Source organism: Schistocerca americana, chromosome 1, assembly GCF_021461395.2.
Source record: "Schistocerca americana isolate TAMUIC-IGC-003095 chromosome 1, iqSchAmer2.1, whole genome shotgun sequence".
Lineage (NCBI taxonomy): Eukaryota > Metazoa > Arthropoda > Insecta > Orthoptera > Acrididae > Schistocerca > Schistocerca americana.
The window spans coordinates 587,424,691-587,437,448 of NC_060119.1; the positions used below are offsets into that span (position 1 = coordinate 587,424,691).

General features: G+C 38.8%; 1 protein-coding gene across 3 annotated transcripts in view; it reads left to right on the forward strand.

Annotated features, from left to right (window-relative positions):
* Window positions 1-1,617: 1,617 nt before the first annotated feature.
* The window catches only part of LOC124606699 (protein-L-isoaspartate O-methyltransferase domain-containing protein 1-like), a 50,425-nt gene continuing 39,284 nt past the window's right edge, over window positions 1,618-12,758 (forward strand). The window contains exons 1-3 of one of the 3 annotated variants that reach the window (XM_047138737.1): window positions 1,618-1,979; window positions 2,119-2,472; window positions 2,546-2,680. In XM_047138737.1, coding sequence (XP_046994693.1) covers window positions 2,166-2,472; window positions 2,546-2,680 — 442 coding nt within the window. In that variant the 5' untranslated portion in view covers window positions 1,618-1,979; window positions 2,119-2,165. Of the gene's footprint in view, window positions 2,473-2,545; window positions 2,681-12,758 lie in introns of all 3 variants that reach the window. The other 2 variants (XM_047138744.1, XM_047138728.1) reach the window with 2 other exon arrangements.

The window sequence follows — 12,758 nt, forward strand, 5'->3', positions numbered from 1 at the left end:
TCTTGCAGTATTAGCCACATTTTTAAATATTCTTTTGTGTGAAGTGAAGTTCTTAAATTTTTCACTATTGTCAAGATTTGTCTTGCTGAGCAAGAAAATCTCTATCTCCCTCTTTTCCACTTTGCTGAGATATACATGATGTGATCCCATTGGAGGATGCCCTCTTGTTATTTATATTTTTGTTTTTAAAGGGAAATGGCGGTTAAATAGTAACAGAAAATGTTTGAAAAAGTGTCAGATGTTTTATATACTGTTTTCTCTCTGCATGTGAGATAAAAAGTTAAGGACATTGCTCTGACGAAAACTTCTGCTTTGTATCCTCATTTTTTGGGTTGATGTTTACTTTTAAAAAAGACTGCCTGTATAATCAGTGTATTATCGTCAGGAAATCCCAATTTTACAGACCTGAAAGAACAATGCAAGATATTAAGTACTTGATCAAGAGCGCTGAAGTTTTGGTTGGTTTTACCCCAGATGGGGATGTTTCCTTCATATTAAAGTTGTGACAGTTCATAACATTTTCTGCAAGAAAATTTATATTAAAATCACACAGATTATGCCCCGTGATGGTTTTCTTTTTATCACTTTTTCTGTATAAGGAGCAAAAGCTGCCCAAAGGAGATCTATAAACTGATATTACATAAACATCGATATCTATGATGCCCAACAATACTATGTCTTTTTCAATAAGTGACAGTTGCATGGGTCCAGCATTGAAACCACAAATCTGACTTTTACAAATACGCAGCTTCTCCACCTTTGAAGACTTTCTGTGAAAAGTCGATTAGTCTTTCCCTCCTACGTACTCCATATATTTTCCACACACAACATACAACCGGGAGCCCAATAAAATAATGTCGAAGCTCTTCTATGCTTCCATGAACTATGTATATATTGTCATGTGGTGGTACAGTATTTTAATGGACTGTAGAGGATAAGATAGAAGAAAGTGAATTTTTACGTACTTGCTTCTTCTTTTTCAATGTGGATCTGCAGTAACACAATAATTAAAAGTTTAACTCACCATTTGGAAAAAAAAATTGTGTAATCATCAGGCTCTTAGCGTGATATTTCTTTTAGTTGATTTTCACGGTTAGGTTATTCTCTAAATTGCAATCGTTCTCTGGACTAGCGCTGTTTTCTTTATCTTCTTTATACACAGTGCTATACAATGCAAAAAAAAACGCTTTGTCTTCATTGGTAGATATTCTCAATAGAGTCAAAATACTTCACCAGACGAACAACGCCTTATTCAAAAGTGAGATTGAATTGACAAGATAAGTCTCGTTGGTACACTTACGCCTACGAACTTATTTGACAAACTCATGGATCGAATTAGAAATGGGCGAATTTGACAACAGGCTTGACCCTGTATGGGGTGGTTAAGAAGACAACTTTACATAGCATATTAACATTTAGCCACGAGAGTATATGCGATTTGTATGATCGATACTCACCATTATTTTTTAAACTTTTTTATGTTCGTGATATTTCACTACTGTGTTTAAGCAGAAATTGTAAATAGAACCACAATATGAATAATTATTTAATTTACTGGAGCTGTTTCCGTGTGTGTGAGTTTTTTTGTTTATATTTTTCCCACTCCGCGCAGTTAGCGCCTAAGAACTCTCAAAGGCGGTGGGATAATTGTCAAGACTGGCGTCTGAAAGTTTTGTGTTGTTGTGTAATGTGTATCTGTTTACTTTTGGGTTGAAATAGTTTATTCTATTCCGGGATCTATCGCAGGAATTTAAGTGCGTTTATGTTTATTAGAAAGAACATTGCCTAGGAAAAATAGTATTTTTAAATGACGCGTTGAAGATCTTGGTCTTTGACGTTTTTTAAACTCAACCAGCTGATCGACCTTGAACTCATCCCCTCAGCTTGTACATACTACATATATTCAGCTGTTATGAAGATTCAGTACATTGGCAGTTAACACTGTGTAGGTTTCACGTCAACAGTACAAAAAACATTTAGTGAGTAAATAGGATTTGTTGTCAGATTTCGATTATATCGTAGCGAATCATACAACATGGAGTAACAAAGAATAATACGTACAGATACGACGTAATGAAGAATGGAACATAGCTTTTAAAGAGAGTGTTTATTTTACAGTCCATTGATAGTGAGGGAGATACACTGATTGTGTACGACAGTTCACCATGGGAGGTGCTGTAAGTGCTGGAGAAGACAATGATGATTTAATAGATAACTTGCTAGAAGCTGACTACATCAAAAGTTCAGTTGTCGAACGAGTTTTTCGAGCCGTTGATCGTGCACATTACTTCACACCAGATTTTCAGGACACAGCATACAAAGACGTTGCTTGGAAAAAAGGAAATCTACATTTGTCTGCTCCCTGCATATACAGCGAAGTGATGGAAAGTTTGCGTCTTGGCCCCGGTTTGAGTTTCCTTAATCTTGGTTCGGGAACTGGCTATTTAAGCACAATGGCAGGCTTGATTTTAGGTATGAACTACCATAACTTGCTTCAGTTGCCACAGTAAGTTTAAATATTTTAAGTTACGATTTATATTTTCAGGGCCGTATGGTGTAAATCATGGAATAGAAATTCATGAGGATGTATTGGCGTATGCCTGTGTGAAATTGGAAGAATTTAAAAGAATTTCTCCTGCACTTGATGAATACGAATTTTGTGAACCAAAGTTCGTGAATGGTAAGCCGTAGCCTAAAACAGTTTGGCTTTTATCTGTAGGGTTGAGATGTATAGTGAGCAACACTCTGTCGTGCAAAATATCATATATCACCCCGTTGTCTGTATACTTTTTTGTTGAGACAGCCTTTTACAAATCGTAAATAGTCACTGTATCACCATATGTTTGGAGAAGAAACATTTGCACAAATCTTATCACTGGAGGAAAATGTATCTCCAAAATTATCCTCAATAATAGAATTGTTGAATTCCTAGATTTCATAGTATTATACTGTATTGGTACCAGGTATATTACATGTGTAACAACAAAATTAAATTACATGCAACTTGAAAAGTACTTGGACAGGACAAAGTCAAACATTGCTTCCTCAAGCCATATGATACTATAAAATATTGGGGAAAAATTATTTGAAAACTTGGCACTTGTGATTGCAAGTTATACTATATCATGCAGCTGCCAAGACTAATTAAATTCAAATCTCTATTAAACAGGATTGATTGTTGTGGTTGTGTTACAAGAATTGGATGTACCTGTGATTCCATCAGTGGATGGAAGTTGTTTTATGGATTCAAAGACTGTGTTAATTCATAATTCACAAGTGAATTTTACCTGTGACCTCTCACAAGGTAGCGCAATGAGTGCCAGAAATGTGTTCCAGTTCGATCCTGCAACTATTTACCTTGTATCTGTCAGAAAATTGTTCTGTGATGGAACTATCCATTGTCAGATCTGGAACTAGCTCTCCTGCTTATCGTCTTGTTGGATTTAGTGAAGAATGGCATAGCCACAATGTGAGTGGGTCCCATAATGAATTGTTAGATCTTCGCAGAATGTAGCGTAGCAGTGTCACTTACTGATAAGTGGATAAGTATAAATTATATGTCAAATTGTGTATCCTGTCAGAGAAATAATTTCTATGGCAACTGCTTTATTACTTAAGCTGTGGTGCAAAATCAAAGACTCATTCTGTAGTTCGTAGAAGTGAGGGATGTGAATAAGTCCTTCCACCACCCCACACATACTAATATTACTCTTGTTGTGCAAATGGTTAGATCATCTTAGTTTGAAAATGTAATTAAATTAGGCAGGTGGCTGGAGTCCTGAAACCTTTTAACACCTGCCCAATGCAGTTTCTGAAAGCATTGTTCCACAGTTGACCATCTTGTTGCTCTCTCCACTTATGTCATGAAAAATTTTCTCAGGAAACGCCAGACGGTAGCTACATTTTTTTGATCTGGAGAGGGCATACAATACCTGTTGGAGGACAGGTATCCCCCACACACTATTCTCTTGGGGCTTTCAAGGCCAGCTACCCCTTTTCATTCATGAATTTATGACAGAACACACATTTAAGGTGCGGATGAATACTACTCACTCCTGTACTTTCTCGCAAGAAAATAGGGTGCTCCGTGCTAAGTGTTGCACTGTTTGCCATTGCCATAAATCAAATTATCGATTTTCTCCTTCCCGATGTCTCGAGTTCACTCTTTGTTGATGATTATAGCTCTCAACGGACCAGCCTTCTTGAACGACGTCTTCAAGGATGTCTTGATCGCCTCCATTCATGGAGCACCGAAACTGACTTTAGATTTTCTCTCAGTAAGACCGTCTGTGTAAATTTTTGACATCGTGTGGAGTTTTATCTGCCATTCTTACGTCTCGGCCCTATCATCCTTCCGTTCACAAACATCGCCAAATTCTTGGGACTTCTGTTTGACAGAAAACTGTACTGGTCTTCCCACTTTTCATATCTTTCGGATCGGTGTCTGCGATCCCTCAACACCCTCCGTGTTCAGTGTGTTACCTCCTGGGGAGCGGACCGCCCTAGTGTGCTCGCAATTGGACTATGGAAGCATAGTTTACTCCCCTGAACAGCTGTCTATTCCTCAACATCTTGACTCTGTCCACCATCATGGATTGCTTTTAGCATTTGGAGCTTTTTAACCAGCCCTGTTGAGAGCCTTTACACTGAGACTGCTGAACCTACGCTGTCCAGTTGGTGAGCTGTCCTTCTGAGTCGTTACACTAGTCATCTTGTCTTCCATGCCTGCTTATCTGACCCATGCCCTTTCTTTCGATGCCTCCTTCGATTTAGGGTCTGAAGGCCGCCTTTCCTCTCTACTGCCACCGGGAGTCCACTTCTGTCAACTGCTACAGTCCCTTCCCTTCCAGTTCCCTAAAACTTTCTTGACAAATGGGGGTACGCCGCCACCTTGGCTTCACGCCCAGACCTGCCTTCTCCGTGACCTTTGCTAGCTTCCCAAGGATAGCACCCCTCCTATAGTTTATCGTCGGGCATTTGCTGCTTTATGCACACAAATGGAGGATGCCACATTTATTTACACTGACGACTCAAAGACCACATTTGGTGCTGGGAGTGCCTATATTGTTGGTGACACCCCTATTAGATTTTGGCTTCCTGACCAGTGTTCAGTTTTTACTGCAGAGCTTTGTGCTGTTCTCCAGGCTGTCCAATACATCCGTCGCTATAAGCGGATACAGTATATTATATGCTCAGATTCGCTCAGCTCTTTTCTCAACCTCCAAGCTCTTTATCCCTACCACCCAGTGGTCCACGGGATTCAAAACTGCCTCCACATGTTCCAGTTGGAGGGTGTCTTTGTGACATTCCTCTGGATCCCAGGGCATGTTGGTATCCACGGAAACAAGGCAGCCGATACAGTGGCAAAGGCTGCAGTCTCTCTTTCTTGGCCCGCTGTTCGCGTGGTTCCCTTTGCCGATCTACAGAGCGTTTTGTCATCATGTTGCCCTTTTATGGCACACACATTGATCTGCACTTCTCAATAATAAATTACGGGACGTAAAACCTCTTTCCTGTGCGTGGACCTCTTCCTCCCTGCCTCGACGTCGGGAGGAGGTAATTTTAACTAGACTCCGGATAGGGCACTGTCTTTTTATCCATCGACATCTTTTATGTGGCAATCTTCCCTCGCTTTGTCCCCGCTGCTCTCATCTGTGCACGGTGAGACACCTTTTATTTCAGTGCCCCTATTTTAATCCACCACTCGCTCTTTTACAGCTGTTGCCTGATATATCTTCCCTTTTAGCAGATGACCCGCACTCAGCCGATTGCGTCCTTGAGTTTATCAGTGTCAGTGAGGTGACATCGGTCACTTGTAGCTTTTTTTCGGTGGAAACAACCCCTCTTCAATAGCAGATTTCCTTCCGTTTTTTGTTTCCCTCCTTCTTGAGTTTCGCTCCCATTGCTCCTGATTTAAAATTCGGTTTTTTACCCTTCCTAAGCCACAGAATGGGCACCACCATAACAGTTCTGTGCCGCAAAACAATAAAAGAAAAACGTGCAAGTGTGTGCTTGTGAATTAATGCTCAAAAACAGTTCACTTTTAATTGTAACAGTATATAGATCCACACTGGGAAATTTTCAATTATTTATGAGGAACATAGATTCCTTACTGTGCTATCTGTCAGACATCAGCAAGCAGTTAATAGTCTGTGGTGACTTCAATGTAGATTTTCTACTACAGGATTCTGGTAGGAAAAATGATCTGGAAACCTTATTTGGATCCTGCAGTTTACTCTCAGTAGTTAACTTTACAACACAGGTGGATAAAGACTGTAGGTCCCTAATTGATATTGTCTTCTTTGATGAGGCAAAAAGCAAGAAAATAACTGTTTACCCAGTGACAAATGCTCTCTCTGATCATGATGCACAGTTAGTCAGGCTAAATGACGTAGTGCCTCACTGCATGGACACACCTCAGTGGAGGTCGGTTAGAATCATTACAGACTACAGAGTAAGTCTTTTTTAAGAGTAGTTTACAAGAAACAACCTGTGATGGAATTTTTAAAGAGCCAAATGCCTGTATAAAATTTAATCTGTTCCATGATAAATTCATATCAGTATTTGAAATTAGCTTTCCACACAAGCTAATCAGAAGGGACATTAAACAGCCATGTAAAAAACCATGGATTACTAAGAGGATTGAAGTATCTTGTGAAATGAAAAGGGAAATGTATCTTTTGGCAAGAATAAGTAGAGACCCTGCAGTAGTTGTGCGTTACAAAAACTCCTCAAAATTACTAAGAACCGTTATTAAAAAATCAAGAAACATGCACATACTGTCAAAACCCAGTACGTCTGACAGCAGAGTTATGGCGTTATGGAATATAGTGAAGAAAGAGACAGGACAGCCAACCACAGAAGAGCATAACATTACTATTGAATTGAATGGAAGGGTTATAAATAACAAGTCACAGGTAGCAAATGTATTTAATAATCATTTTTTAAACATAGTAGAAAGCATAGGGATCAACAGTTCAAGAGAAAGATAACAGCAATATGTTGAAGAAGTAACTCTCATAAAATTACATCATATGAATGTACCACCAACTTCTACTTCTGACATTAAGAGGATCATACATTCTCTCAAGAACAAAAGCTCTTCCGGTTCTTATGGTGTCTCCAATACCGGTTCTTATGGTGTCTCCAATAGAGTACTAAAGATTTGTTCCCATATAATAAGTCCAGTATTGTCCAAAATACGTAGTACTCGAGAAATTTTTCCAGAGAGACTAAAATTTGCCATTGTTAAACCCCTCTTTAAGAAAGGTGATTAGAGAGATGTCAGTAACTACCGACCTATTTCACTACCGACATCATTTTCCAAAATTTTTGAGAAGGCGATGTATTATAGAATAGTATCTCACCTTGGCAACAATATCATCCTCAGCAAATCACAGTTTGGGTTTCAGAAGAGTTGCTCGACAGAGAATGCCATCTACATGTTCACACACCAGATGTTACAAGCATTAAATAAATAATAGCACCAGTAGGTATTTTCTGTGACCTATCCAAGGTATTTGATTGTGCAAATCATAGTATACTCCTAGATAAATCAAAGTTAATGGGATTAACAACCATTGGATCATAGCATATCTAACCAAAAGAATGCAGAAAGTTGTACTTGGTAGTAATTCAACCAACAGAATACAGGGACATGATTCTGACTGGGGAGAAATCACGTGTGTAATTCCCCAGTGCTCAATCTTGAGTCCACTACTGTTTCTCATATACGAGGGTTGGAACTTTAATAGTGGCGACTATTTATTTATAGCTTGTACAAAATAGATGTGTGTTTCAAAGTTTTACTGGCCTCCAAAGTAGTCAGCAGCATTGTGTATAACCCATCGCAAGCAATGTGGAAGTAGTAGGATACTCTTAGCAGTGCCTGTTGTGTTGACAGTTCGAGCAGCGCGGTCTATTGCTCGACGAATTTGTAGCAGTTCTGAAGCGAGTGCCGTGAAGTGTTTCCTTCAGTTTACAAATAGTAGTTGAACTCACGACAGTTTAAGTTAGGGGAGTGCATTAGGTAGTATAGCACTTAGCAGCCACATCACTCAAACAAATCAGTAACAGCTTGCACTGTACATGCTTGAGCATTGTCCTGCAAAATGGTGGTCAAGTTCTGCAGAAAGTGTCATCACTTTTGTCTGTATGCTGTTCATTTTTGGAACTCAACCTACAACCATCTTAGAGACAGAAGTGATGACACTTTCTGCAGGACCTAATCATCATTTTGTAGGACAGTGCTCAAGCATGTACTGTGCAAGCTGTTACTGATTTGTTTGAATGATGGGTCTGCTGTACTACCTACTGCACTCTTCTGACTTAAGCCCTCATGAGTTCAACTCAGAGTTCTAAACTGAAAGAAACACTTCATGGCATTTGCTGCAGAACTGCCACAAATTCATGAGGTAATAGACTGCGCCGCTCGAACTGTCAACACAACTGGCACTGCTAAGAGTAGCCTACGGCTTCCACATTGCTGGCAATGGGTTATAAACAATGCTGGTGACTACTTTGAAGGTCAGTAAAACTTTGAAACACGTACCTATTTTGTACGAGCTATAAATAAATAGTTGCCACTATTAAAATTCCAACCCTCGTATGTAAATGATCTACTGTCTAATGTACAACAAGCAGAATTAGTTCTTTTTGCAGATGACACCAGTATTGTAATCACTCCCAACATACATACAGAAATGGTGAACGAAGTTCTCAAAAATGGTTTTCTGCGAATGGTCTCACCTTGAATTTCACAAAGACACATCATATTCAGTTCTGCACCCCAAGGGCTACTGCACCAGTATAAGGGTAACACGTGATGATGAAATAATACGTAGGGTGGAAACTTCAAAATTCTTAGGTGTCCATATTGATGAGAATTTAAATTGGAAAAAATTCATTTTGGAACTCCTAAAAAACTTAGTTCAGCCCTATTTCCATCTAGAATCATAGCAAATTTTGGGGAGAGAGAAATCCATGTTGTTGTTGTTGTTGTCGTCTTCAGTCCTGAAGCTGATTTGATGCAGCTCTCCATGCTACTCTATCCTGTGCAAGCTTCATCATCTCCCAGTACCTACTGCAACCTACATCCTTCTGAATCTGTTTAGTGTATTCATCTCTTGGTCTCCCTCCAATACTAAATTGGTGATCCCTCGATGCCTCAGAACATGTCCTGCCAACTGATCCCTTCTTCTGGTCAAGTTGTGTCACAAACTCCTCTTCTCCCCAATTCTATTCAATACCTCCGCATTAGTTATGTGATCTACCCATCTAATCTTCAGCATTCTTCTGTAGCACCACATTTCGAAAGCTTCTATTCTCTTCTTGTCGAGAAATCAATAAGTTGACGTATTCTGGTTATTTTCATTATTCAGTAATGTCATGTGGAATAATGTTCTGGGGTAGCTCATCTTTAAGAAAGAAGGTCTTCATTGCCCAAAACAAGCTGTAAGAATAATATGTGGTGCTCGCACACTATCATCGTGTAGACATCTGTTTAAGGAGTTGGGCATTCTGACTACTGCTTCACAGTATATTTATTCTCTCATGAAGGTTTGTTATAAATAATCCACTACAGTTCAAAAGGATTAATGAGGTACATAATTACAATACTAGAAGAAAAAATGGCATGCATTACTCAACATCAAGGTTGTCTTTAGCACAGAAAGGGTCACACAGTGCTGCAAAAAAAATTTTTTTGACCTCTTACCCAGTGATATAAAATGTCTGACAGACAGCAAGGTAAAATTTGAAAATAAATTGAAAAATTTCCTCCCTGACAACTCTTATTCTGTAGAATAATTTCTATGTTTGTAATGTGTAAAAGTGGCAGGTGGGAACTGCTAACTCAATCTGTATCTCTTGTGGGTTTTTTTTTTTTTTTTTTTTTTTTTTTTTTGGGGGGGGGGGGGGGAATAATTATATGGTGGTGATTAGAGTACATATAGATGTACAAATTAATATGTAAAATTACTCGTTCCATGTCATGACAATTTATTGTGCAAAACAATCCGTGGAACACGAAAGTAACTACCTTACTTACCCACCTGGCCTTAATTTACGTCATTTTCTTCTGTCTCAGCATTTCTTCACTGCAACTACTCTTTGATTCACTCCATTTTAGTTTTTTACATCTTTCATTGTCTTACGAGTCTGTTTTTCACTCCCCCCCCCTCCCACCTCTGTTACGTACAATGCACTTAGCTTTTCACTCTTATTAACTCATGCATGATGTTTAAGCAGTAATCTTTGTCTGAATATTACCGTGTCTTCACCTTTAAGTCCTCAGGTTTTCAAATCTCATCCGATGCAGTCCCCGAAAATCAGTCTTTATTTCTCACCCTGTATGGTAAGTCTGCCCTGACACGCAGTTCTGGGCGACTTTCCTGAAATCTACCCCTTTTCCTTCACCCCTCTTCCTTCCCCTCCAACCCTTCTGCCTGAAGAAGGAGCCACTGACTCTGTAAGCTTGTCAATTACAACTGTCTTTTGTGTGTTTTCTGCTGCCGCTTGGTGAGTGCAAAATATTGCTTGGTTAATGTGTTAGTAGTCAGTGTAAACACAGTGGGCAATATTTTTCCGTGTCAAGTGTTAAAATTTTTTCAATATTCTGCATATTTCACATCACTGGATTTCTGGTGTAAAATATGCATTTTGGCAACACTGTTTCCAGTGTTCTTCTCTTCTGTTTATAACATACGAATGACTACCATTCTGCATTGAGTTTTGAGTTCAGTTTAACTTTTTGTTAGATACAATTTCAGTGAGGAAATGCAGTAGTGGAAATGTGAGGCGAAAGAAGATACAAGAAGTGGTCTTTAAGAAAAGTGAAAAACACTTCACAGTTGTTGGAAATCTGGCAGAGGTATTACAGAAATATCTTGGTCCTCAAGTAACGGTATTACCATCACATCCATTGTGCAGGAGTTGCTACACTCACTGCAAGAAGAAATTTAGTGACAACCCACCAGAATGATCATCACCTGAATGTGAAACTGAAGAAGACAGTAAAGATGTTTATATTCCTGGGTGTGAAGTTATTGATGCATCGAATGTTATCGTTACTGCTGTGGCCTACTATATCCCCCGTAAATGTACAGGAAAAGTAAGAAGCACAAGAAAATAACAGTATGTGAAAAGAAAAGTGGAAGAAAGTGAAATAAGTTTTACACACGCAGCGTCTTCAAAATTTTGTTAAGTGTATAATATAGATGCCCTTGGTGCAGAACCTGAAGATAGTGATATATGCCCAAAATGTGATGTGTAGTTTCAAAACCTAAATACTGCTGTCTTAGTAGCCACCTAGTCTGAGAAGGTACAGTTACTGACACTGATATCAGGTAGCTATTCTAAGCAGCAAATACATACCAACTCTCTCACATCATTTGGTTTCAAAAGCTCGTAAAAATATGAGAAAGGTATTTCGATGTGCCCAGTTTCTTACTGTGGGCATCCATTGCAAGATGATATGCTTACCATTGCTCTGTAATATTAACTAAATGATGACAAAAATTGCAGCTGGCAAAGTACTAACCAGATTCTTGATATCTCTGTTAGTGAAAATGGTGAAAAAGGTAAAATGATATATGAAAAGGCCAATAAAAGAAGCAATCTCATAATGAAAAAGGAGAATCCTAGTTTAAAAATTGATGCATTGTGGAAGGGAGGATAGTTGAAGAAGACAGTAAAGTGAGAAAAGTTTGTTACAGAGGTTAAACATTGGATCATGAAAGTAATAGCTCACCATCATATTCAGAGGCAGGTCATAGCAGAAGTAAAATCAGCCTTATCTCAGAATACAGACACATTAGTTCATTTCGACTGTGCGGAGAACTGTTCTGTCCCTTTGCAGAACGAAATTCGAAGTTACCACTGGCACACATCACAGATATCAATATTCACAGGGGTTGCTCACTTCCTTGGAACATCACATTGTTTTGCTATTGTCAATGATGATCCCATTCACGGCAGTGCATGTGCATGCTATGCTGTCAGCATGATAATTATGTCATAGCATCTAGAGGGCACACATTTCCTATCGTGTGTATGTAACTGATGGTGGAGCATCTGATTTTAAAAATTGCTTTCAGCTTTGAGCTTGGTCAGCACTTTAGAACAGGAATAAAGCCGCAAAAAAAAAAAGAGGGGGTTGATTTTGAACACCGGGGCGAATTTGGACAGTATGGCTTATTTGCTCTTTGCCACTGCATAGAAACAAAGAGTTACCTATTTTAACGTCCGTGCGCCAGTTATTTTAAACGCAAGATTGCATTTATCGCTTTCCACAACTGTTATTTTGCATCAATTGTTTCCGTAGGTGAGTAATTGACAAACAGTCTCAATGTTAAAAATCCATGCATTATCATAAAGTGGAAACTTTCTATTGTTGCACCGAGCAGGAAGTTATTGTAACCATAATTGTCGATGTGCTCAGTAGCTAACAGCATTGAGACAATTTATGTAAAAGTTTGTAGAGTTTCTTGTGTAAGGTTATAAAATAACAATGGGTTTTGTGAAACTGTTATCGTACAGAAAAGCGTGTGATATGTATGGTGTACCTAAATCAACCCTACAAAATAAAGTGCAGAAAGCACATCCAAAAAAAAATGGGAGGACAGCCAGTGCTAAATAAAGAAGAAGAAGAATAAATGTTGAAGCAAAGTATCTTGAGGGCTGCACATTGGGGATTTACCTTCACTAAACTGGATATTAGATATTTAGTTAAAGGCTACCTTGATAAATCTAACGGAAAA